Source organism: Triticum aestivum, chromosome 1A (assembly GCF_018294505.1).
Source record: "Triticum aestivum cultivar Chinese Spring chromosome 1A, IWGSC CS RefSeq v2.1, whole genome shotgun sequence".
Lineage (NCBI taxonomy): Eukaryota > Viridiplantae > Streptophyta > Magnoliopsida > Poales > Poaceae > Triticum > Triticum aestivum.
Window position 1 is genome coordinate 570,797,622 of NC_057794.1, and position 27,809 is coordinate 570,825,430.

The 27,809-nt window shown below is 46.4% G+C and overlaps 1 protein-coding gene across 1 annotated transcript; it reads right to left on the reverse strand.

The window, feature by feature from the left end:
- Positions 1 to 23,952: 23,952 nt before the first annotated feature.
- Positions 23,953 to 24,820, reverse strand: LOC123181763 (uncharacterized). Its single transcript, XM_044594102.1, has 2 exons — positions 24,521 to 24,820; positions 23,953 to 24,399 (listed from the first exon to the last, which is right to left on the reverse strand). The coding sequence occupies exons 1-2, from the start codon at positions 24,572 to 24,574 to the stop codon at positions 24,157 to 24,159; spliced, it is 297 nt and encodes a 98-aa protein (XP_044450037.1). The 5' UTR covers positions 24,575 to 24,820; the 3' UTR covers positions 23,953 to 24,156.
- Between the last annotated feature and the right edge of the window lie 2,989 nt (positions 24,821 to 27,809).

Consider the following 27,809-nt stretch of genomic DNA (forward strand, 5'->3'; position numbering starts at 1 on the left):
AGTGGAGAGCAGACCTCCCACTCGGGGGCTTAGCTGCAGTCCAGTACTCGCCTAAGTTTGAAAAAATCCTACCGAGTGGAGAGCAGACCTCCCACTCGGGGGCTTAGCTGCAGTCCAGTACTCGCCTAAGTTTGAAAAAATCCTACCGAGTGGAGAGCAGACCTCCCACTCGGGGGCTTAGCTGCAGTCCAGTACTCGCCTAAGTTTTTAAAATCCTACCGAGTGGAGAGCAGACCTTCCACTCGGAGGCTTAGCTGCAGCCCAGTGCTCGCCTAAGTACGGAACACATCCCAATCCGCAAGGACGACGAGGTGCAAATCGACTGCTACCTTCTCCTTCGGAGTTGCACCACAAATACAAAGTTATTTCGAGTGAAGAACAAGTTCCACTCGACAGATAATTCATGAAGATATTCAACGATAAATCAAGTTCAGATAAGATCCAAAGGTTCTAGACCGCAGATCAAAGTACTCGAGCCTCCAGCTCGACAGAGTTTAACGGTTACAAAATCCACTCGGCATTCCGAGGCAAATTTAAAGTGAAGCATAAAAGTTTTTATTCCTCATGCGGAGGACTGGAAGGGGCGACGAACTCGTCCAAGTCGATCCCGTCTGCAATGCGAGTGGCAGCAGCAATGAAAGTCTCCATGAAGTCTTGAAAGTTGTGCTTCCTGGTATTGGCAACTTGGATGGCGGCCAACTTTTCTTCTCGCGCCTCCTTGCAGTGGACGCGGACCAGAGACAGAGCGACGTCAGCGCCACATCTAGCAGAAGATTTCTTCCATTCCGCCACTCGACCTGGGACTTCATTCAGTCGAGTCATCAGGGACTCGAGGTCATTCTGAAGCGTCGTCCTAGGCCAGAGCGACGTGTCGATCCGTGACATCGCAACCTTCAACCGAGCAAGATAGTCAACAACGCCGGCAACACGAGATTCCAGTCGGAGCACGTTCATAGCAGCCTCGTCCTTCACTGGAGAATTGATGGGGTCCAAGTCTGTCTCCACTCGACTGGTCTCCTCTTCGAAGTTCTGGCAGAATTCTGTAAACACAATTCAAGGATAAGTCAGTGGCTCTACGCAGATTTGGTAACTGCAAGTCAGTCGGGCCGGAGTAATTACCCTCGAGCATGACGAACAGCTTCTTGGCGAGTCCACCGAGATAAGCCTCCAGATCGTTCCTCTTCCCCGCCAGTTCACTTGCCTTGTCATTCAGAGCTATATTGCCATTCTTCAGACGGCTGACCTCTCGATTAGCCGCGTCGAGAGCAGTTTTCAGCCTGGAGTTTTCCTTTTCAAGAGTACCGACTGAAGCCAGTTTTTCTTCAGCAAGCTTCGTTTTGTTCAGGGCCTCCTTCTGCGCTTCGGCAAGGTCTTGATCCTTCTTCTTCAGAGCCTCCTCCATTTTGTCTGCGAAACAGCAAGTGAGATCAACATCGAGGACGGCCAGAAAGAAAGGACAGTCGACAAAAGCTCACCAGCCATACCTTTTGCTTCGTCCCTCGCCTTCTGCAAGTTCTCCTGAGCAAGCTTCAAGTCAAGGTTCAGCTGGATCTGTTTGTTCTCCAACTCAGTGTAGCGAGCCACAAGTTCGCAGGATTTCTGCAAAAAATCAGTCGACAGACATCCAAGATAAGTTGCTTCCGAGTAACCAAGAGACAATGATGGCGTTTCTAAGACTACAGCCGAATCAAAAACATTCGACAGTAGTCTCGGGGACTACACCCAGTGGGTGCACTCAGCGTGCCCCCACTGGTTCGACCAAAAAAAATCGACTGCCCGCAGCCGACCGTGTACAGTTCCATTCGACATGGCCTGACCAGACCGAGTGAAGAAGTTCAGCTAAAGCAACACAATATAAAGACTACAGTCGACTGCCAGCAGTCCACCGTAGTCTCGGGGACTACACCCAGTGGGTGCACTTAGCGTGCCCCCACTCGTCAAAAAGATTAATAGACACACCCAGTGGGCGTACAGATATAAAGATCTTCGGAAAAGAGATTCTTCAGATAGCATATCCTAACAGAACAAGCGGTGAATCGACTGACCTGGACGTTGCTCTGAAGAGCTGAGCTCGCGTCATAAGCTGCTTGGCTGGCTTCCCGAACCACCTTCACTTGCTCCATCATGATCCCCGCCTGGCGTATAGCCTCTTTAGCGGCACCCACTTGGTCCTCAGGGACGTGGTGTGTGGCAAAAAGCGAAGGCGGATTTGCAGTCGACGTCGAAGGCCGGACACTCGTCAGAGGTTCAGCGAAGGTCACAGAAACCCGAGTGGTATCACCACCCTCCCGGACTGCGGCCTCAGGCGCCGGAGTAGTTTGTGGGGTCTTGCCAGCCGGCGCCCTCCTGTTCCTTCGCGCCCTCAGCGGCACTTCGTCGTCATCATCAGGGAGGTCAATGACATGAGGAGGAGCTACAAGAAAAATCCAATCGACCGGAATTATAAGAAATCGTCAGTCGACTAAAAGCAGAGCATCAGTAATCGTACCGGGGTTGGAGGTAACAGCGTCTTCCATCTCTTGATCATCGTCCTTGGCGGAGATCTCCGAGGTGGCAGCACTGCAAATTTCGAAAGTCAGTCAGCTTATTCAATGAGTCGACCAAGAGTCCGTCACGTTCGACAAAGGAAAACAAATTCTACTATTACCCAGAAATGGTGGGGACAGTCATCTTCATCTTGGGCAGAGCCTTGGGCGGCTTGGACGGCGTCGCGCGTGGGTGCTTGGGAGCTTTTTCTGTCGGCGCTGGAGATGAGGTCCGAGGGCGCTTCGACGACTGCCCAACAGGGACAGTCGCCTTACCACGTTCCCGCGCAGGGTCGTGTGTAAGCTTGGATCGCCGTTCCGAGCGGGGAGGTTCGACTTCTTCCTCCTCCTCTTCACTGGAGTCGTCGTCGTCATCCCCCTCTCCTTCGCCGTCAGATTCCCACTCTTCTCCCTCGTCTCCACTTTCGCCTCCGCTCGCCTCTCCTTCCTCGGCCTGCTCCTGTGCTCCATTGGGTGTCGAGTACATCTCAGTAGTGGCCTAGAGGACAACAAACGAGACAAAAGTCAATCGACTGATCCAAAAAGAACAAATAAAGAAAGCAAGATCACAGTCGGAAACGCAAGGTCAGACCTTGTCCACTTCGTATGTTTGGTCGAGTGGAGGAATCCTCCTGGCTCCTCGGGGGTTGTCCTTGTTCCCTGTGATACTCGACAGCCACCCTTCCAACATCTCGTCAGTGACCTCCTCTGGGTGAATCCGAGTGGTGTCTTCGAGACCCGAGTACAGCCACATCGGGTGGTCACGAGCCTGAAGCGGTTGGATGCGCCTCCGAAGGAAGACTTCCAACAAGTCCATGCCAGTCACACCCTCGCGGACAAGCTGAACCACTCGACCGACCAGCACCTTGACTTGCGCCTTTTCCTCCGGCGTCACTTTCAGAGAGGCAGGTTTTTGTGCTCGATTCAGAGAAAAAGGGGGAAGCCCAGTCGACTGTCCTGGGGTCACCTGGTCTTTACAGTAAAACCAAGTCGACTGCCACCCACGGACTGACTCGGGAAAAGTGATAGACGGAAAGGAACTTTTTCCCCTCATCTGGATCGCCAGGCCCCCGCACAGCTGGATCACCTGCGTCCGTTCGTCACTCGACTTGGCCTTCTTGACCGACTGAGAGCGGCAAGTGAAGATGTGCTTGAAGAGTCCCCAATGGGGGCGGCAACCCAAGAAGTTTTCACACAAGGAAACGAAAGCAGCAAGATACACAATAGAATTGGGAGTAAAGTGATGGAGCTGCGCTCCGAAGAAGTTCAAGAAGCTCCGGAAAAAAGGATGAGGAGGCAGAGAGAATCCACGATCGATATGGGTGGCGAGGAGGACGCACTCACCATCAAGAGGCTGGGGTTCGACTTCTTTCCCCGGGAGGCGCGCAGATTCGTGGGGAATGAATCCCCCCTCGACCAGATCATCGAGATCATCCTGCCGAATCACCGACGGCATCCAGTCGCCCTGGATCCAATCCTTGGGCAGAGCAGTCCTCGAGGAAGATCCGCCCCGAGCGGACTTCTTCCCCTTCCCCTGCACCGCCGCCTTCTTCGCGCGCTCCAGAGCCGACGTCTTCTCCTTCACCATCGTCGCCGGCGAAGCTCGAACAGACCTACGGCACCAAGGTGGGAGCGGAGGTGGCGGAGGATCTTGTGAAGGAAGGGGGAAAAGTGAAGGCGCACTGTTCGGGGGTCCCGAGCCGGCAGCTTATAAGAGGTCGCTTCCGAGTGGCTGACTGGTAGGCCCAGGCAATCCCGTCAAATCCCGCAACAGGCGCGCGCGCGGTACGTGGCGAAAAAGGTGGCGCGGGGATCGAGGAGCTTCCGTCCTATCCCATCCGATTACTGCGGCCGCCCCCGTCCCGCGCGCTTCCCGAAATTCAAATCCCGCAAAATCCGCGGGCCGCAGAACAACTCGTCAAACAGAAGATCCCTTTCACACCGTCACTCGGAACTTCACAAGTAAAGAAATTCACTCGACAAGAGGCCAAGAATGGATCAAGGCGACTGAAAGAAGTTGACGACGTCATCCGTGACAATTGATCCAAAACAAGACGTTCATATAACATGAAGAACCAGTCGGAAAGATCCCCAACTCCTTCCCCACTCGAACCTCGATCCATTCGGGGGCTAATGATGAAGCTGTACCTAGGATAGGGGCATGGACTTGTCATAAGTACCCTACCCAAGGACATCCCTAGAAGAAGTCACCTTTCAATCGACTTGGAGGTATCCCACTCGACAGATTCAAGACACTCGACCATGAAGCAGTCACTCGACCAAATTCCAACCACTCGACTGCCAGGAGATCTAAAGTCACCCTGCACGCAAACGGTCGGTCGTTAAGTAGCTTTTATGGTCATCATAACACTTTATTAGGGGCGTTACCAGTAACCCCCAGTCTTAATGTACTTTAAACCTTGCATTACTGAGGGCTGGAGGGGCCTGGCGAACTCTATATAAGCCACCCCCCTCCTCAGTATCAAGGGTAGGCACCCCTGTTATTCATACACACATAATTCAGTCGACCGCCTCCGGGCACCGAGACGTAGGGCTGTTACTTTCTCCGAGAAGGGCCTGAACTCGTAATCCTCGTGTGCTTACAACTCCTCCATAGCTAAGATCTAGCCTCTCCATACATACCCCCCTACATCACTGTCAGAGTTAGAACCACGACAGACGGCATCTCCGCGTTCAACACAGGTATGGAGCGGATGACGTCTCCTCCTTCTTGATCCAGCAAGGGGGAAGGAGAGGTTGATGAAGATCCGGCAGCATGACGGCGTGGTGGTGGATACAGTAGTGAACGCAGCAGGGCTTCGCCGAGCTTCTGCGAGAGGGAGAGGTGTAGCAGGGGAGAGGGAGGCGCCAAGGCTTGAGGTGCGGCTGCCCTCCGTCCCCCCCCCCCATTTATATAGGCCCCCTAGGGGGGTGCGCCGGCCCTAGGAGATGGGATCTCCTAGGGGGGGGCGGCCAAGGGGGTGGAGTAGCCCCCAAGGCAAGTGGAGGTGCCACCTCCCCTAGGGTTCCCAACCCTAGGCGCATGGGGGCCCAAGGGGGGGCGCACCAGCCCACTATGGGCTGGTTCCCCGCCCCACTTCAGCCCATGGGGCCCTCCGGGATGGGTGGCCCCACCCGGTGGTCCCGGTACAATACCGGTGACCCCGAAACTTTCCCGATGGCCGAAACTACACTTCCTATATATAATTCTTCACCTCCGGACAATTCCGGAACTCCTCGTGACGTCTAGGATCTCATCCGGGACTCCAAACAACTTTCGGATTACTGCATACTCATATCTATACAACCCTAGCGTCACCGAACCTTAAGTGTGTAAACCCTACGGGTTCGGGAGACAAGCAGACATGACCGAGACGACTCTCTGGTCAATAACCAACAGCGGGATCTGGATACCCATGTTGGCTCCCACATGCTCCTCGATGATCTCATCGGATGAACTACGATGTCGAGGACCTAATCAATCCCATACTCAATTCCCTTTGTCAATCGGTACGTTACTTGCCCGAGACTCGATCGTCGGTATCCCAATACCTTGTTCAGTCTCGTTACCGGCAAGTCACTTTACTCGTACCGTAATGCATGATCCCGTGATCAACCACTTGATCACATTGAGCTCATTATGATGATGCATTGCCGAGTGGGCCCAGAGATACCTCTCCGTCATACAGAGTGACAAATCCCAGTCTCGATTCGTGCCAACCCAACAAACACTTTCGGAGATACCTGTAATGTACCTTTATAGTCAACCAGTTACGTTGTGACGTTTGGCACACCCAAGGCACTCTTATGGTATCCGGGAGTTGCACAATCTCATGGTCTAAGGAAATGATACTTGACATTCAGAAAAGCTACAGCAAACGAACTACACAATCTTTGTGCTATGCTTAGGTTTGGGTCTTGTCCATCACATCATTCTCCTAATGATGTGATCCCGTTATCAATGACATCCCCATGTCCATAGCCAGGAAACCATGACTATCTGTTGATCAACGAGCTAGCCAACTAGAGGCTCACTAGGGACACATTATGGTCTATGTATTCACATATGTATTACAATTTCCGGATAATACAATTATAGCATGAATAATAGACAATTATCATGAACAAGGAAATATAATAATCATTTTATTATTGCCTCTAGGGCATATTTCCAACAGTCTCCCACTTGCACTAGAGTCAATCATCTAGTTACATTGTGATGAATCGAACACCCATGGAATTCTGGTGTTGATCATGTTTTGCTCTAGGGAGAGGTTTAGTCAACGGATCTGCTACATTCAGGTCCGTATGTACTTTACAAATCTCTATGTCTCCATTTTGAACACTTTCACGAATGGAGTTGAAGCGACGATTGATATGCCTGGTCTTCCTGTGAAACCTGGGCTCCTTGGCAAGGGCAATAGCTCCAGTGTTGTCACAGAAGAGAGTCATCGGGCCCGACGCATTGGGTATGACTCCTAGGTCGGTAATGAACTCCTTCACTCAGACTGCTTCGTGTGCTGCCTCCGAGGCTGCCATGTACTCCGCTTCACATGTAGATCCTGCCACAAACACTTTGCTTGCAACTGCACCAGCTTTACTGCTGCCCACATTCAAAATATACATGTATCCGTTTGTGACTTAGAGTTCATCAGATCTATGTTGAAGCTAGCATCGACGTAACCCTTTACGATGAGCTCTTCGTCACCTCCATAAACGAGAAACATTCCTTAGTCCTTTTCAGGTACTTCAGGAATATTTTTGACCGCTGTCCATGTTCATGCCGGGATTACTTGTACCTTCCTACCAAACTCACGGCAAGGTTTACATCAGGTCTGGTACACAACATAGCATACATGATAGACCCTATGGCCGAGGCATAGGGGACGGCACTCATCTTTTCTCTATCTTCTGCCGTGGTCGGGCATTGAGCCAAGCTCAATCTCGTACCTTGCATACAGGCAAGAACCCCTTCTTTGAGTGATCCATTTTGAACTTCTTTCAAAATCTTGTCAAGGTACAACTCTGTGAAAGACCAATGAGGCGTCTCGATCTATCTCTATAGATCTTGATGCCTAATATATAAGCAGCTTCTCCAAGGTCCTTCATTGAAAAACACTTGTTCAAATAGGCCTTTATGATTTCCAAGAATTCTATATCATTTCCCATCAAAAGTATGTCATCCACATACAATATGAGAAATGCTACAGAGCTCCCACTCACTTTCTTGTAAATGCAGGCTTCTCCATAAGTCTGCATAAACCCAAACGCTTTGATCATCTCATCAAAGCGAATGTTCCAACTCCGAGATGCTTGCACCAGCCCATAAATCGAGCGTTGGAGCTTGCACACCTTGTCAGCATTCTTAGGATCGACAAAACCTTCCGGCTGCATCATATACAATTCTTCCTTAAGGAAACCATTAAGGAATGCCGTTTTGACGTCCATTTGCCATATCTCATAATCATAGAATGCGGCAATTGCTAACATGATTCGGACGGACTTCAGCTTCGCTACGGGTGAGAAAGTCTCATCGTAGTCAACCCCTTGAACTTGTCGATAACCCTTAGCAACAAGCCGAGCTTTATAGATGGTCACATTACCATCCATGTCTGTCTTCTTCTTAAAGATCCATTTATTTTCTATGGCTCACCGATCAACGAGCAAGTCAGTCAAAGTCCATAATTCATTTTCATACATGGATCCTATCTCGGATTTCATGGCTTCCAGCCATTTGTCGGAATCCGGGCCCGCCATCGCTTCTTCATAGTTCGAAGGTTCACCGTTGTCTAACAATATGATTTCCAAGACAGGGTTGCCGTACCACTCTGGTGCGGAACGTGTCCTTGTGGACCTACGAAGTTCAGTAGCAACTTGATCTGAAGTTTCATGATCATCATCATCAACTTCCTCTCTAGTCGGTGCAGGCACCTCAGGAACATTTTCTTGAGCTGTGCCACTTACCGGTTCAGGAGGTAATACTTCATCAAGTTCTACCTTCCTCCCACTTATTTCTTTCGAGAGAAACTCCTTCTCTAGAAAGGACCCATTCTTGGCAACAAAGATCTTGCCTTCGGATCTGAGGTAGAAGGTATACCCAACAGTTTCTTTAGGGTATCCTATGAAGACGCATTTTTTCGACTTGGGTTCGAGCTTTTCAGGTTGAAGTTTCTTGACATAAGCATCGCATCCCCAAACTTTTAGAAACGACAGCTTAGGTTTCTTCCCAAACCATAATTCATACGATGTCATCTCAACGGATTTTGACGGAGCCCTATTTAAAGTGAATGCGGCAGTCTCTAAGTCATAGCCCCAGAATGATAGCGGTAAATCGGTAAGAGACATCATAGATCGCACCATATATAATAGAGTGCGATTATGACATTCGGACACACCATTACGCTAAGGTGTTCCAGGCGGCGTGAGTTGTGAAACTATTCCGCATTTTCTTAAGTGTGTGCCAAATTCATGACTCAAGTATTCTCCCCCACGATCTGATCGCAAGAACTTGATTTTCCTGTCACGTTGATTCTCAACCTCACTCTGAAATTCCTTGAACTTTTCAAAGGTCTCAGACTTGTGTTTCATTAAGTAGACATACCCATATCTACTCAAGTCACGTGAGGGTGAGAACATAACGATAGGCACCGCGAGCCCTCAACACTCATTGGACCGCACACATCAGTATGTATTGATTCCAATAAGTTGGTTGCTCGCTCCATTGTTCCTGAGAATGAGTCTTGGTCATTTTACTCATGAGGGCATGGTTCGCACGTGTCAAATGATTTGTAATCAAGAGACTCTAAAAGTCCATCTGCATGGAGCTTCTTCATCGTTTGGACACCTATGTGACCAAGGCGCAGTGCCACAAGTATGTGGGACTATCATTATCAACCTTACATCTTTTGGTATTCACACTATGAAATATGTTAGCATTACGCTCGAGATTCATTAATAATAACCATTCACCATCGGAGCATGACCATAAAAAATATCTCTCATTATAAATAGAACAACCATTTTCCGGATTTAAATGAGTAGCCATCTCGTATTAAATGAGATCCAGATACAATGTTCATGCTCAAAGCTAGCACTAAATAACAATTATTGAGGTTTAAAACTAATCCCATAGGTAAATGTAGAGGGTAGCGTGCCAACGGCGATCACATCGACCTTGGAACCATTCCCGACGCGCATCGTCACCTCGTCCTTCGCCAGTCTCCGCTTTATTCCGCAGCTCCTGCTTTGAGTTACAAATGTGAGCAACCGCACTGGTATCAAATACCCAAGAGCTACTACGAGTACTGGTAAGGTACACATCAATTACATGTATATCACATATACCTTTTGTGATGCTGGCCTTCTTGTCCTCTAAGTATTTGGGGGCAGTTTCCGCTTCCAGTGACCAGTTTCCCTTGCAATAAAAGCACTCAGTCTCGGGCTTTGGGTCCATTCTTTGGCTTCTTCTCGGTAGCTTGCTTTACCGGGCACGGCAACTCCCTTGCCGTCCTTCTTGAAGTTCTTCTTACCCTTGCCTTTCTTGAACTTAGTGGTTTTATTCACCATCAACACTTGATGTTCCTTTTTGACTTCTACCTCTGCTGATTTCAGCATTGCAAATACTTCAGGAATGGTCTTTTCCATCCCCTGCATATTGAAGTTCATCACAAAGCTCTTGTAGCTTGGTGGAAGCGACTGAAGGATTCTGTCAATGACCGCGTCATCCGGGAGATTAACTCCCAGCTGAGTCAAGCGGTTATGCAACCCGGACATTTTGAGTATGTGCTCACTGACAGAACTATTTTCCTCCATCTTACAGCTTAAGAACTTGTCGGAGACTTCTTATCTCTCGACCCGGGCATGAGCTTGAAAAACCATTTTCAGCTCTTCGAACATCTCATATGCTCCGTGTCGCTCAAAACGCTTTTAGAGCCCCGGTTCTAAGCTGTAAAGCATGCCGCACTGAATGAGGGAGTAATCATCAGCACGGGTCTGCCAAGCGTTCATAACGTCTTGGTTCTGTGGGACGGGTGCGTCACCTAGCGGTGCTTCTAGGACATAATCTTTCTTGGCAGCTATGAGGATGATCCTCAGGTTCCGGACCCAGTCCTTATAGTTGCTGCCATCGTCTTTCAGCTTGGTTTTCTCTAGGAACGCGTTGAAGTTGAGGACAACGTTGGCCATTTGATCTACAAGACATATTGTAAAGATTTTAGACTAAGTTCATGATAATTAAGTTCATCTAATCAAATTATTCAATGAACTCCCACTTACATAAACATCCCTCCAGTCATCTAAGTATAACATGATCCGAGTTGACTAGGCCGTGTCCGATCATCACGTGAGACAGACTAGTCAACATCGGTGAACATCTTCATGTTGATCATATCTTCTATACGACTCATGCTCGACCTTTCGGTCTTCTGTGTTCCGAGGCCATGTCTGTACATGCTAGGCTCGTCAAGTCAACCTAAGTGTATTGCGTGTGTAAATCTGTCTTACACCCGTTGTATGTGAACGTTGGAATCTATCACACCCGATCATCACGTGGTGCTTCGAAACAACAAACTGTCGCAACGGCGCATAGTTAGGGGGAACACTTTCTTGAAATTATTATGAGGGATCATCTTATTTACTACCATCGTTCTAAGTAAACAAGATGCAAAAACATGATAAACATCACATGCAATCAAATAATAGTGACATGATATGGCCAATATCATATAGCTCCTTTGATCTCCATCTTGGGGCTCCATGATTATCTTGTCACCGGCATGACACCATGATCTCCATCATCATGATCTCCATCATCGTGTCTCCATGAAGTTGCTCGCCAACTATTACTTCTACTACTATGGCTAACACGTTTAGCAATAAAGTAAAGTAATTTACATGGCGTTTCTCAATGACACGCAGGTCATACAAAAAATAAAGACAACTCCTATGGCTCCTGCCGGTTGTCATACTCATCGACATGCAAGTCGTGATCCCTATTACAAGAACATGATCAATCTCATACATCATATATATCATTCATCATTCATCACAACTTTTGGCCATATCGCATCACAAAACACTTGCTGCAAAAACAAGTTAGACGTCCTCTAATTGTTGTTGCAAGTTTTTACGTGGCTGCTATAGGTTTCTAGCAAGAACGTTTCTTACCTACGCCAAAACCACAACGTGAATTGCCAATTTCTATTTACCCTTCATAAGGACCCTGTTCATCGAATCCGATCCGACTAAAGTGAGAGACACAGACACCCGTCAGCCACCTTATGCAACTAGTGCATGCCAGTCCGTGGAACCGGTCTCACGTAACCGTACGTGTAAGGTTGGTCCGGGCCGCTTCATCCCACGATGCTGCCGAATCAAGATAAGACTAGTAACGGCAAGCAAATTGACAATATCGACGCCCACAACTACTTTGTGTTCTACTCGTGCATAGTAACTACGCATAGACCTAGCTCATGATGCCACTGTTGGGGAACGTTGCAGAAAACAAAAAATTTCCCTACGTTTCACCAAGATCAATCTATGGAGTCAACTAGCAATGAGAGGAGAGTGCATCTACATACCCTTGTAGATCGCGTGCGGAAGCGTTCAAGAGAACGGGGATGATGGAGTCGTACTCACCGTGATCCAAATCACCGATGACCAAGTGCCGAACGGACGGCACCTCCGCGTTCAACACACGTACGGAGCGGATGACGTCTCCTCCTTCTTGATCCAGCAAGGGGTAAGGAGAGGTTGATGAAGATCCAGCAGCACGACGGCGTGGTGGTGGATGCAGCAGTGAACGCAACAGGGCCTCGCCGAGCTTCTGCGTGAGGGAGAGGTGTAGCAGGGGAGAGGGAGGCACCAAGGCTTGAGGTGCGGCTGCCCTCCCTCCCCCCCCCCCTTTATATAGGCCCCCTAGGGGGTGCACCGGCCCTAGGAGATGGGATCTCCTAGGGGGGCAGCGGCCAAGGGGGTGGAGTACCCCCCAAGGCAAGTGGAGGCACCCCCTCCCCTAGGGTTCCCAACCCTAGGCGCATGGGGGGGCCCAAGGGGGGCGCACCAGCCCACTATGGGCTGGTTCCCCTCCCCACTTCAGCCCATGGGGCCCTCCGGGATGGGTGGCCCCACCCGGTGGACCCCCTGGACCCATCCGGTGGTCCCGGTACAATACCGGTGACCCCGAAACTTTCCCGATGGCCAAAACTACACTTCCTATATATAATTATTCACCTCCGGACAATTCCGGAACTCCTCGTGACGTCCAGGATCTCATCCGAGACTCCGAACAACTTTCGAATTACTGCATACTCATATCTATACAACCCTAGCGTCACAGAACCTTAAGTGTGTAGACCCTACGGGTTCGGGAGACAAGCAGACATGACCGAGACGACTCTCTGGTCAATAACCAACAGCGGGATCTGGATACCCATGTTGGCTCCCACATGCTCCTCTATGATCTCATTGGATGAACCACGATGTCGAGGACCTAATCAATCCCGTACTTAATTCCCTTTGTCAATCGGTACGTTACTTGCCCGAGACTCGATCGTCGGTATCCCAATACCTTGTTCAGTCTTGTTACCGGCAAGTCACTTTACTGGTACCGTAATGCATGATCCCGTGATCAACCACTTGATCACATTGAGCTCATTATGATGATGCATTACCGAGTGGGCCCAGAGATACCTCTCCGTCATATGGAGTGACAAATCCCAGTCTCGATTCGTGCCAACCCAACAGACACTTTCGGAGATACCTGTAATGTACCTTTATAGTCACCCAGTTATGTTGTAACGTTTGGCACACCCAAGGCACTCTTACGGTATCCGGGAGTTGCACAATCTCATGGTCTAAGGAAATGATACTTGACATCCAGAAAAGCTACAGCAAACGAATTACACGATCTTTGTGCTATGCTTAGGTTTGGGTCTTGTCCGTCACATCATTCTCCTAATGATGTGATCCCGTTATCAATGACATCCCCATGTCCATAGCCAGGAAACTATGACTATCTGTTGATTAACGAGCTAGCCAACTAGAGGCTCACTAGGGACACATTGTGGTCTATGTATTCACACATGTATTACGATTTCCAGATAATACAATTATAGCATGAATAATAGACAATTATCATGAACAAGGAAATATAATAATCATTTTATTATTGCATCTAGGGCATATTTCCAACAGGGCGGACTTTGCTCCTCTTGTCGTCTTAGGAGATGGGATCCGGCTTGATGTCGAAGGGAGCAATCGACACGGAGGGACCCTGAGAACGCCCCCTCCTCATTCGGCTTGGAGGATTTCAGATGTATGAACTTGTTCAAACAAATTCGGGTCATTGGATGGTTAAAAATGTCTAGAGAGGTCGATCCCATAGTGTAATGAAGTTGCTTGTTAACAGCACTACAGATGTCTCATGCTTTTTGTTTTTTTCTTATTTTTACACAGGCCAACCTAATAGATAGTCCTACTAGGTCAGAAAGAAGAAGTTGCTTTCCTATAGTACTAAAGTTGTCTCCATTGCACCCAAAGTTGCTCAAGAAAAAATTAATCAAAACTTGCCCATATGGGATCTAATTTTGAAGAACTCGTCGCGATAAACCCAATGGTGAAAGCGGATCTGAATTCCGATGCTTGAATCAAAAGTTACGGCTTTTTAAATTTTTCGAAACCCCAAATAAATGCATGTGGTCTCTTGGACGATGTAGCGTGAGGGTGTGGAGCGCAATGTTGGAGCTGCTTCGTTCCTTGCGTGCGTGGGGTGGAGGGTGTGCTCGGAACAGCAAACGAGTGTAGCAGCGTTAGCTAGCCGCGTCAGGTATTAGACGGACACCAATAGCAATGCAATCACATTAAAAAAATTGGGATCAGACGGCTTAGACGGAGGCAACTTTAGTACTAAACAGAAGCAACTTCACTCCTAAAAATAACTAATTAGCAACAATAAGCAACTAACTAATAATACAGAAAAACTTCAAAACAGAGGTGGATAATATGACATCACCTTCGTAAGCAACTTTCCTTTGATAAGAGGCAACCTTAGTGCTAAAAGCAGACAACTTTACTACATTTTGTGTCCTAGTTAATTTATGAAACATTTTCCTAACTTTCTCATCGGTACTTCTAAGTTGCCTATTGTTCATGCTCGTATGTCGTCATTGTTTCTAAATGGTCTATAATACTATGATGTCGTCTACCGATGATGCTCTTGTGTCTACTATTGCTAGTTATGGTAGACAACATGATGGTGAATCTTGCCACTTCAGAGTTTTTGTAGGCAACTTAGAAAAACAACGATAAACAATTTCATAAGATTGTAGGCAACTATTTTTGCAAAGTTAGGCATCTAAGAAGCAATTGTAGGAAACTAATTACCAATAGCAGGAAACTAGGCATCAATATAGGCAGTTTATATCATTTATAGGCAATTGACCATCAGCCGTAGGCAACTAAGTATCAACAATAGGCAATTGAGCAGCCATGATAGGCAAGTTGGGATAATGTTACCGAATTCACATATACACATAGTGCAGTGAAGTTGCTTTGTATGTAAAACTATAGATGCCTTATGTTTTGCGCGATTTTTCTCGTTTTTACGCAAACCAACCTAATAGTCAGTCCAACTAGACGAAAAAGAAGAAGTTGCTTCCGTGTAGCACTATAGTTGCCTCCATTGCATCCAAAGTGGCCCTCAAATAGAGTTTAACGAAACCTACTCATATGAGATCTAGTTTTGAAGAACTCGTCGTCAGAAATCCGACAGTGAAAACGGAACTAGATTTCGATGCTTGAATCAAAAGTTATGGCTTTTACAACTTTTAAACCGCCAAATAAATGCACGTGGGACCGGATTTAGGCTAATTCAATCGGCACCCATGTGCGCTACGGATCCAGCTTGCCTGCTCCCTCTCCATGCTCCCATCCGTGCTCCCACATTATTCTACGGCTGTCTTTTTTTTCTTTTCTAATCTAATCATCCCCCCCTGATTTTAAGGAGTGGGGCCAAGCCTTATTTTGTTCCAATCAAATCAAGCCACGTATGCGAAAGCACGGATGGGCGCACAAGCAGGGAGCAGGCAAGTCTCGTCCCCGCCTTATTTTGTTCGAATCAAATCAAGTCCGTGCGCTACGGGATGTGGCCAAACAATTTCCTTTTCTAGCGTAGACAGCTGGACACAAAGACATGCACTTACTATATACGGCGGTGCGCTCCAGACAACAAACGAGCGCAGCGGCGCTCCCTAGCCATGTCCTAAAATAATTGTCAAATTGTCTATTAGAGCATCGATCTACAACCACACCACGGACGTTGGACGGATTTGCTAATGCCAGCTGACACCGACAGACAACGACGCTGATCTTGTGGTAATCATGCACCATACCGACTGACAGGATGTTTCTGGCATGAACAAAATGCTATTCTTGCATGGAGGGATAGGAAAACTAAGATCATGAAACCTGCAAATTATACTTTCCTTTTCGTTATTGTACACGGCGTTTTATGGATTAAGAGAAGGCGACTACTAGACACCGGTGCGCCGGCCGAATTTCGGCCGGTCAGCGCGCACCCGTACAATTGCAGTTTCATCTGCCATTGGATCTGGGCCTTTTTTTCCTCGTCTCGCACATCATGCCAGAACAAAAATAAATAAAGGAATCTCCGGCGCACCCGTCCCGCTCACGCAGCCCACCATGGCTACGCGTGCCGCTGATTCGAAGCACCGTCGGCTCGCCGTCCCCGCAGCACTGGTCCTCGCTCGATCTGCACCGAGCCGTCGCCATGTAGCAAAACAATTAACTGGTTGTCGCAAAAAATAACACCAATGCAGCAAAATTGTGATGTCGGTTCCAGCAAAATCGTCCTCCAGTTGCAGCCTTTCAGTGAAAGTTCATCGCTGTCGCCGTTTGTAGATGGTGTAGTAGCTAACAAAAACATCAGTTCCGACAAAAAAATTGTTGGTTCCAGCAAAAAATGTATCCAGCACAAAAAAAACAAAAAAAGGATGGTAGCAAAACTCAAATACACTAGTAGCAAAAAACAAAGACAGTGGTAGCAAATTTGGAGTGGTTCAAAGGTAAAAAGGATGCATCCGGCAAAAAAAGTCAAAAGACGGGGTAGTAGCAAAAACGGAGACGGTGGTAGCACAAACCAAAGACTCTGGTAACAAAAAAATGGAGTGGTTCTAGTAGAAAGATGGATTCAGCAAAAAAATCATAGATGTGTGCCAAAAATCAAAAAAGGACGGTGGTAGCAAAAAACAGAATGATGGTAGCAAAAATTTGGAATGGTTGTAGCAAAAAAGCACTTCTAAAAATGTGGATCCTAGAAAAAATGTTGCTGATTCCAGCAAAAACAAAAACCGGTTGTAGCAAAAAAATTGCCGATTGCAGCACCCGCCGAGGCCGATTCCAGCATCTCGTTTGCTCATGCAAGACGTAACCGCTGGCCCATCACCCGGTGGAGGACATCGCACGCCGGAGCAGCGCGGGGGGCAGGTGGAGGCGGCTGCTCGCTAGAATAGAGCGGGGCAAGTGAGGGCCTTACGCTCGTCGGAGCAGTGGATTTGGTTGCGTTAGAGATCAGCGGAGGAGCGGGATTAGGTGAGGAGTGGATATTGGAGAGGAAATCCTGAGAGGGGATCCACGCTACTGTTATTTTGGGGAGAAAAGTGTGACAGAGGAAAGACGTGTTCATGGAAATGAGCTGAAATGAGTGGTGGAGCTAGGGCTGGACCAAAAGCTCGTAGCTCGCGAGCTTAATGAGCGCTCGATAGTTCGGCTCGTTAAACTCGTAGCTCGCTTCTTAATGAACAGAGTCAATCATTGATTTTAGCTCGTTAAGCTTAACGAGCTTAACGAGCGAGCTAACGAGTTTCACGAGTAGCTCGTTAAGCTCGTTAGTAACAGCACAACGCATATTTTCATCTTACGTGACAAATTTTTTTGTAGCACCTCAGCCCATCTATCTAATCTAATCGACATATGAGGCAACAAACTACTTCATTTCTTTTTGTCACCATATTTCATCTTGAAAACCATACCTCCACATTCATCATGTACATCATAACACATTATAGTCTGTTAACGAGCGCCCGCGAGCGCTCACGAGCTTAACGAGCTTCAAACGAGCCGAGCCGAGCAGAGTTTTCTGCTCGTTAATCTTAACGAGCTTAACGAGCCGAGTCTTAACGAGCACGAGCTTAACGAATACAAGCTTAACGAGCCGAGCTGCTCGTTAGTCCACCCCTAGGTGGAGCTCAGGGGTGAAAAGATAAGGCATGACAGAGGCGGTGGATGGGGCCCGTTTTTTTTTTGAAACGGAGGCAAAGATTACCTCATCTATTAAATAAGCAGAAGAGAATTGCCCAGTTAATTACGGAAAACCGGGCAAAAACCGGAACAACAAGGGCCAAGCCCACTCTCATAGACTGAAATACACAGGGCAAAGCCCACCCTAATCGACGACAAGTCGACCTCCGTCACGCGTGGAGGAGAGAAGAACAGGTAGCTGTGCGAGAGAGCGGTGTGACCGGCCGAAGCTTCGGTCGGCACGCTGATTTTAAACATTTCCCTTAAGGGAATCTCGAAACTTTACAGGATTTTGAAATGTTCCCATGACTTACCTGATGGTTATTTTGTAGGGTATCATCCGTTGATAACCAGATACACGTTTACAGGATTTATGAAATGTTTTTCATGAAAAACCTGTGAAATAATCATCACATGGTCTATGATGGAGGTAGTAAGAGCATCTCTAACCGATCTCTTATAATTTAACTCTTTGTATGCCTTTTTTAATTTAACTCCTTCAAATTTTACTCTTGTAACGATTGGTCTGTTCCCTCAAATTTAAGTCAAACACATTGACTGCACATTTTTCAACAAAGAGTGGATTCTATTATTAACTCAAAATGAAACATCAAGTAGATACAAACACAATGAGCACACCCGCCTCTGCATATATAGGTTGCACACAAGTAACACCAACGCCGCACGCGCAGACCCACATAAAAAATACGATGGCAAAGAGCAAAATCATATAAGACCAAAACTATGTCTAAGCGAGGAAAAAGAAAATATCCCAAAGGGAGCAAATCCTCGATCGACAAACTACAGCTATGATCATATCTAGACCAAACATCTTATGACACCACAAGGACGACGAGATTCCTCAACAACAACGCTTTTAGAAACGGAGCGGCACTCAAGCACCGCCGTCACCGGATCCAACACCAAAGAAAAATTCTAGGTTTTCACCCTAAAGAACCATTTGAGCATACCCGACCAAGGCCTTCAATAAGGTAACGATGCAAAAACATCGCCATTGTCAGGTATGACCCACTTTGGTCAAACCTAAGTTTTCACTCTAGAGCTCGTCGAGGTCAATCATGTGTTGTCTTGCCACTTTTCCGTTTTCTTTCTTTCAAGTTTATTTGAAAATATTGCATAAAATGCTCAAGTTTTTCGAAAATATTCATACATTTTGAAAAATAAGTTTTTCATAATCTTTCAGACATGGAAAAAACGTTATCTGTTTTCAAATTTTGTTGCCAAATTCAAAAAATGTTCACTTTTTTTCAAAAAAATGTCCGGAATTTCAGAAAATGTTCGTTCTTTCCCAAGGTAGTTCAGAAGTTCAAAACTGTTCCTGTTGTTATTTTTTATTTCCCAAAATCGAAAAATGTATATCTTTTTCTAATTTTGTTCATAGTTTCAAAAGGTGTTCAGAAGTTTAAAATATGTTCCTGCTTTCAAATTTGTTCATAAATTTAAAAATGTTCGTGAATTTGAAAAAATGTTGTCATTTCCAAATTTTCTTCAGAGTTTCAAAATTTGCTCACAGAAACAAAAATGTCCATTTTCCATTTTTCTAAAAAAGTTCCATTTAAAAAATTCAATTAAAGAAACTATTCCCATTTTTTTAATTTGTACATAAACTCAAACTTTGATCACATTTTTTTTCAAAACTTGTTTGTGTTTGCCAGAAAATAGTCAGAATTTAGAAACTGTTCCCATTTTTCATTATTTTTTCAAATTCGTAAATGCTTATTATTTTTATTAAAAATTGATAAATTTGTCTCAATTTTTTGAAGCTCGTTTGTGTTTTTTAATTTTTTGGGATTTTAAAATATTATTTAGAATTTTCAAGAATGTTTGAAAAAGAGGAAAAACATTTGTATCTGCTGATATAGTTAGTTCTAATGTATTCGCCGTGCTTATTCATTACCAGCAGTTACCAGCTCCAGTGGCTAGGTACTTGTATCTACTAGAGGGGAGTCTCTAGTTCTAACCGTGGCCAACGTGCCACATTTTGGTGGTGTTTTTATACCAGGCGGAGGACTGCCTTGTGTAAAGCCCTGCCATTCAGCCGCATAATGCGACAGATAGGACGTCACTGTTAGCAATGCCTCACGCTATGTGCCATGACTACGATTCTAAGGCTGGTCATAGTGGGGAGTAACTTATACTAGTGTCATATGCATGACACTAGTCTAAGTTACTACCTTCATAATGCAAAGTAACATAATAATAGTATCATATATAGTTTCATTTATTAACTTGTAGACTCATCTTGTCTCGGGAAGCGCTATGTTACAGTAACATATTATGTTACTACCTTTCATTAACTATTTGCCACATAAGCAAAAAAAATTGAAATACGCTATGTTACTATCTAAGTTACTCCCAATATGACTAGCCTAACTACGGGCCAACACCATCACGCCTCTTCCTGTTAGTATTTAAGGCAAGGCCTGACTAAAAGCTTTAAGTTCTAGGGTCCCTATTACCCCCTAATGCTCTTAATTCTGGACTTGGGGAGCAATATTCAATCACTTTGGCCTCGCGAGCGGATCATCGTTGCTGCTATTGGTGGCCCGAACTTTTCTTGGACGATACGTGAACCTTTTTAAACATGAATTTAACTTTTTGAATATAGGAACACTTTTTAATACATGATGAATTTTTTATCTGATACAGATGAACATATATATGCATCGGCTGAATTTTATTCCATTTTTTTACATTATACCTTTGATATAATTTTTTAGAGTTATTCTGACAATATTTCCTCCATACGTATTAAACATTTTTCCAAATAAAAAATAAAAATAAAACCTGCAGTTAATGGTTTGTGCTGTGTTTGGCCATATTAGGACCTGTGTAGTCCCGATCCAACCCGTCTCCTAGGCATCAAAGCCAAATTTTAGGAATAGGAAACAACTCAAAAAACTTCGCTCGACGCTTATTATGACCTGTGTAATCCCGATCCGACGGCGCTTATTATGACAAGTTGTCGCCATTTCGCACAGCCCATTTAACGCTTCTGTGATTGGATTCTGGTTCCGGTATTAAGAATGTTCTCAAAGGTTCCAGCCTGGGTTTTTACGGTTATAAGACCCTTTGTTCTTGAGCATGTTTTTTTCCAGTTTTTTCCTTTACATGTTTTCCAGTTTTGTTCCCAGTTTTTCATGTATTCTTTTTCCTTTTTGATTTCGTTTTATTTTATAAAATTCATAAAAAATAAATATCTATTATTTTTTAAAGGTTTTTCAAGAACTGTACAGAAATCAAAATTTTGCTCAAATTTCCAAAGATTGTTTGTATTTTTGAAAGATTGGATACTAAAATATGGTTCACAATCTTCAGAAAATGTTCAAAAAGTTTACAAAGAAATTCAAATATTTGAAAAAAATCTTTCAATTAAGAAAACTATAATTTTCAGAAAAATCATAAACCTTTTTGAAAAAACATAATTTTCAATAAATGTTCATAATTTCAAATTTTGTTCTTTTTTGGTAAATGTTTGAAATTTCAAAGTAAAGATAATTTCAGGAAAAGTTCGAAAATCTCAAAACTGTTCACATCTTTAACATCTGCTACAGTGCCAGGTTGTTGCAGTGACGGCTCACTGCAGTACTGGTTTGTACACTGCCTCGGCCCAGCGCTACAGCGACTATTCTGCCTAAATGCGCTTCAACGGACACATCGACGTAAATTCAGAAGTTTTTCAGGCTTGGAAGTCATTGTTGTCTGCACGTCATAGCTAGAGAAAACGTTCTCTGAATAAGACTACCCACGCGGCGGGTCGGAGCCCGTGTCTGTGGTGGGTCAATTTCGACGGACGCAGCGGTGGCGGGTCATCCGTATTTTGTCGAGCTGCCGTTGTTGACATTTCTTTCTTTTTTTTTGTTCTTTTTCTTTTCTTTGGGCTTTTGTACTTCTTGCCTGAGCATTCCTATGTAATTGGTGTTGGTTGCTTTGTAATACAAAGCGGGAAAACTCTTTTTCAGTAATAAGACTACCCACAGTGTTTCCGCAAAAAAAAGACTACCCATAATTGGAGTAAATATAGATGGTAACATCACACTTATCTAACCAAAATAGATGATGTAACATGTAATTAATCAAGAAAAAGAGACATGTGGTAACATAGCTAGTTATTGTAACATCACACATATCAAGAAAAGATGAGTATAAAACACAATAAATAAAGTGATGCATAACACAACACATATATTACTACCCACTGTGGAGGTAGTAACCTAAACTAGTAAGAGCAACTCCAATGGAATGACCCATTTTGTCCGTTTGGGTTATCCGGACAGAAAACTTGGCCCAATGGGGCAACCTAAACAGACGCCCGTATCTGCCTGCTGTCCGTCCTCGACCCAAATCTGGAAACAAATGAGTACGAAGCGGACAGAAGCGGACGCTCTCGTCCACCGCCGTCGCCCGCTCATGTTGGCCTCTGGCCCCATATGTCAGAGACTGCAACTTTTGCCTCCACAACACCATTGCGATTTCTACGTCCACAACTCCTGCAGCAAGGCCACCGGTGCTGGTCGCCACCGCGCGCTCGGCCTCTCCTTCACACCGCAGCGAGGCCACCGGCGCAGGTCGCGGACGCGCCGCAGCGAGGCCACCGGCGCAGATCGTCGACGTGCGCTCGGCCGCTCCTCCGCGCCGCCGCGAGGCCACCGGCGCAGGGCTCCTCCACGCGCTCGGCCGCTCCTCCACACCGCAGCGAGGCCACCGGCGCAGGTCGCCGACACGCCGCAGCGAGGCCACCGGCGTAGATCGTCGACGCGCGCTCGGCCGCTCCTCCGCGCCGCAGGGAGGCCACCGGCGCAGGTCGCCGGCACGCCGCAGCGAGGCCACCGGCGCAGATCGTCGACGCGCGCTCGGCCGCTCCTCCGCGCCGCAGGGAGGCCACCGGCGCAGGTTGCCGACGCGCGCTCGGCCGCTCCTCTGCGCCGCCGCGAGGCCACCGGCACAAGGCTCCTCCGCGCGCTCGGCCGCTCCACTACGCCCCAGCGAGGCCACCGGCGCAGGGCTCCTCCAAGCGCTTGGCCGCTCCTCCGCGCCGCCGCGAGGCCACCGGCGCAGGGCTCCTCCGCGCGCTCGGCCGCTCCTCCGCGCCGCCGCGAGGCCACCGGCGCAGGGCTCCTCCGCGCGCTCGGCCGCTCCTCCACGCCCCAGCGAGGCCACCCGCGCAGGTCTCCTCCGCCCGATCGGCCGCTCCTCCGCGCCGCTACGAGGCCACCGGCGCAGGGCTCCTCCGTGCGCTCGGCCGCTCCTCCACGCCCTGGCGAGGCCACCGGCGCAGGTCTCCTCCGCGCGCTCGTCCGCTCTTCCGTGCCGCAGCGAGGCCACTGGCGCAGGGCTCCTCCACGCGCTCCTGCTGGGGCTCGAGGCCCAGACGGCGGCGCGAGCAGGGGGTGGCTGCAGCAGAGGCGCGAGCAGAGAAAAAACTCGCGAGGGAGGGGATCCGCGAGGAGGAGAGGAGGGGCGGCGTGAGGAAGATAGGACGGGCGCCGCGACGAGGAGGGGACGGGCGGCGCGAGGGAGAGAGGAGGGGGCGGGCGGCGCGAGGAGTTTGGATCTGCTTTTGTGCTGCGCGTTGGGTACAATGCTTGTCCGCTCCATATCCGCTAGGCGGACAGGTGACCCAAACAGACATGAAACAGACAAAATCTATGTCCGTTTGGGTCCTTGTGTTGGAGTTGCTCTAACATATGCATGTTACTACTCTAAATTACTTCCCACTGAGTAGTCTAACCAGCGTGTTGTGCACTAGTTTGACACCTTCGAGGCCGCTGTCGAGTTCTGTGTTGACCAAACATGCGAGGAAAAAGCCTGCCGACTTGGCTAGTTTGGACGGGGAAGACGAGCACAAACTAAAATGGTGCCAACCTGGCGATGAAAAAAAAAACACTCATCAAGCCAGTAAAACAAATTGAAATTCCTGGCACCTACACAATCAGACTGAACAATTCGTCGGCGGCCAAGACAAACTGCGAAATGCAACCGATCACTTCCGATCAATCTTCAGAATAATTTTTTTTCTGCGGGAATCTTCAGAACAATTTACTTTAACACTTTTGGTGGTAGAGAAAGACACACACACGCGCGCGCGTAATAGTTGTTCAAGACATAGGGATTATTCAGATCAAGTTTTATACTTATATATGATCACAAAAATCAATATAGTACAGCGCCTGACAATCAATCATGGCGAATAATACTTGAATTCATGCGGAAAAAAGAATGTAATTCTCGCGAAGGGATTGATTCCACCCTTCAAGTTGAAGAAAGAGCTCTCCGACGGCGACGACAACGACGTCTAGTTCTTTGGTGGGGCGGTGAAGAAGCTGTTGATGCCGGGCATGATCTCGGCGGACTTGCCGTCGATGAACCTCCGGAAGGGGTGGCGCGCGTAGCGGCGGCCCTCGTCGTGGTTGTCCAGCACTCCGGCCGCCCTGTTCTCCTTGGTCACCCGGACCTCGGGGTTGGTGGTGATGTTGCGCACCAGCTGCATGACGCAGATCCCCACGGCCACGCCCGTCGCCGCAAAGATAGGGTACGCCTGCCAAGACCATGCTACCGTCGTGAGACCATGGCCATCACAAACCCAGCGAGCGAGATCGCTAAACTAAGCTAGATCAGATGAAATGAAAGAACACTGCATGGGAGGGAGCGGTGCGTACCTCGGGGCGGAGCCACCTCGCCTTCCACGCGCTGGAGGAAGCAGCGGCCGCCATTGGTGGGTTAGGTGGATCTCCCTTCCTTGCTCCTACGGTGGATCTGGTGTGATGCTTGCGAGGACGAAGGAGCGAGAGAGCTAGCCTGGCTGCCAACTAGCAGAGGGGGTGCTCTTTATACGTAGCGTGGGATCTTGGAGTAGGAAACAAGGCGCGCTTGGCGTCGTTGATGGCGGCGCGCGGCGGTGGGTGGCGTTGGAAAGCAGGGAGGGGATTTTCTAATCGGGTGGGAACGTGGGGGCTGGTTGGCAACCACGACCTTTCACGTGCTCTACAGCTAAAGCGCCGCTGGTTCAACCCGAGCAACCGGCCGAAAGCGACGGTGACCACGGGAAGCAACGGTCGGAGGTTGCCGAGAGGCGTGGGCGGCGGGAGAGAGGAGGAAAGAAGGCCTTTCGCCTCCCGTCCAAGTGGGAGCACCGAATTGGAAGATGCTGGAGGAGAGGACAGGAGAAATCGAACGTACGTAGGCTGGCTCTACCGGCCGGGGGAGGTGTCGGTGGTGGGGTGAGCGAAGGAGACATGGGCGGACGCTACAGAGCACGGAGGGAATGCTCTCCTGGAAAACGTAGATCATTCCTTCTTATTTTTTTAGCAAAAAAGTAGACATTCCTACAAAGGAGAGGAGAGGAGAAAACAAAGTTTTAAATAGCGCGCTAAGCCTGTTAGCGGCAGACCTCTTTAAAATGCTATAGCGTCCGGTGCTATAGCGAGCTATTTAAAATGTTTGCTCATGTGTTTGCACAAAAGATCCTTAGCGTAGGACCTCTTCTAAACGATATAGCGTGCTATAGCGAAACTATAGCGGGCTATTTAAAACGATGGGAGAAATGGAACGTATGTAGGGTGGTTCTGGCGAAAATGCTAGACACACAGACGGAACTTTACGGACCAGCTTACTTGTCCAGTTTTAATTATGCTAAATAACCCCCTCCTCCTAATTAATTGCCCCCCTTCCCCCTGATTTTCACTGATGGGCTGGCTGGGCAGCCCGTAAACCCCCTGTAAATTGCCCCTTGATGTAGAAAAGTCCGTGGTTCTGGCAGGGGAGGGGGAGCTCCTAGTCGGTGCTGTAGGCGCCACTTGTCCAACGGGCGCCTACAGCGACCGGCAATGGGTCGCGGCCCAATTAAAAACATTGCTAACAATCTGCAGAAAAAAAACATAGGGGCTTATTTTCCTATAGTAATTCGTGAATATTGGGGTTCGAACCCCTAGCGCAAGGTATTCCATTGACAACGAAACAAGAAAAATCTCTATTTGACCTTCCTGTAGTTAACACATAGTACTATATATATCCAGTGTACATTATTTTAAAAATAAAATATAAATTCGAAACAGAATTCTATAAAAATACAGAAAACAGTTACGAATTTGAAAAAAAATCATAGAAATTCAAAAGAGTTTGTGGAAAAGAAAAGAGTTCATTGCTTTGAAAAAAAGTTAATCATCTTGAGAAAAAGTTCACAAAATTAAAAAAGTTCATCGATTTAGAAAAGAAATCAAAAATTTGGAAAAGAGTCCATCAATTTTTAAAAAAGTTCATTGAATTCAACACAAAAGTTCATCGGTTTGAAAAAGGTTCATCAAATTTGAAAATGGTTCATCTGTTTTTTTAAAGTTCATCAAATTTGAAAAAAAAAGTTCATCAATTTGGAAAAAATTACATTAAATTTCAAAAATGTTCATCCATTTTTTTAAATAGTTCTTCAAATTTCAAAAATTTCATCCAAACTGAAAATAGTTCATGAAGTTTTAAAAATAATTCAGAAAATTTGTTTGCATAATTGGGCCGACAGTAGGAATTGTGAGCATAATTGGTTTGCCGCCAAAAATTGGCATGCCAATGTTTGGCATTGTGCCAAATATTGGCAACTATTTGGTTGGCTACGAGTTGTTTTGTCTCTCTCACATAAAATTGTCAATAATTGACAAGTCTCGGTATTGCCAATAGTTGGCAAGCCAAATATTACTGTTTCTGCAAACCGGCGCCTGCAGCCGTCCTAGCTGGGCTCGGCCCATCTTATTATTTCTTTCTGTTGTTAGACGAAAAAGGAACCACGCATTCACTGCAATTCGAACCAGCGACCACACTGTTATTTGCGTGATACACTAGCCACTCCAGTGTCTAGCGTTAGTTGCTCAACTTCTACTTCCTCTCCTTTTGTTCCTACGTTCCTCTTTCTTTTTCCCTTTTTTCGTCTTTCTTTTTTATTCGGAAGGTTTTTCTCTGTTTTTTATTCCCTTTAGTTTTTCGTTTTTTATTCAGAACGGTTTTGTTTGGTTTTTTAATCTTTAATCTTTATTTTCTTTTGCTAATTTGAACGAACTTTTTTTCAAAATCGATGAACTCTTTCTGAAATTGAAAAAATCTTTTCAAAATAGATGAACTCTTTTCAAAATCGACAAACTCTTTTCAAAATCGACAAACTCTTTGCAAAATTGATGAACTTTTTCTTGAAATAGATGAACTCTTTTAAAAATTGACGAACTCTTTTCAAAATGGATGAACTTTTTTCAGAATCAATGAACTCTTTTCAAAATCGACGAACTCTTTTCCAAAATCAATGAACTCTTTTCAAAATCGATGAACTTTTTTTCAAAATCGATGAACTTTTTTCAAAATCGATGAATTATTTTTCAAATCGATGAAATCTTTTCACAATCGATGAATATTTTTTCAAAATCGATGAACTTTTTTCAAAATGGATGAATTCTTTTCAAAATCAATGAATTTTTCCAAAATCAATGAAATATTTTTAAAAATCGATGAGCTTTATAAATTTTATGAACTTTTCTAAAAATATATGAACTTGTTCTCTAATTTACTTTTTGCAAAATAATTTATATTGGTTTTCCTGCAATTTTAACGGTTTACTAATGAAACCTTAAGTAGGTCTATTTTTGTAGAGTTTACAGAAGAGTTAGGATGGTCTAGTGGTTACCGCGATAAGTTCTGAATGAAGACTAAAGAAAGGTATGTATTTTAGTCACATGAATTTTGCAAATTGAAAATTTGGGCAAATTGACTCAGTTATATTTTCCGATAAAAGGTTTCCCCCGAGCCCCCTTCCAAAAGGAATAGAAGGCGAAAGCTAGACTTTACTTTTTGCAAAATAATTTATATTGGTTTTCCTGCAGTTTTATCATTTTACTAATGAAACCTTAAGTAGGTCTGTTTTTGTAGAGTTTACAGAAGAGTTAGGATGGTCTAATGGTTACCGCGATAAGTTCT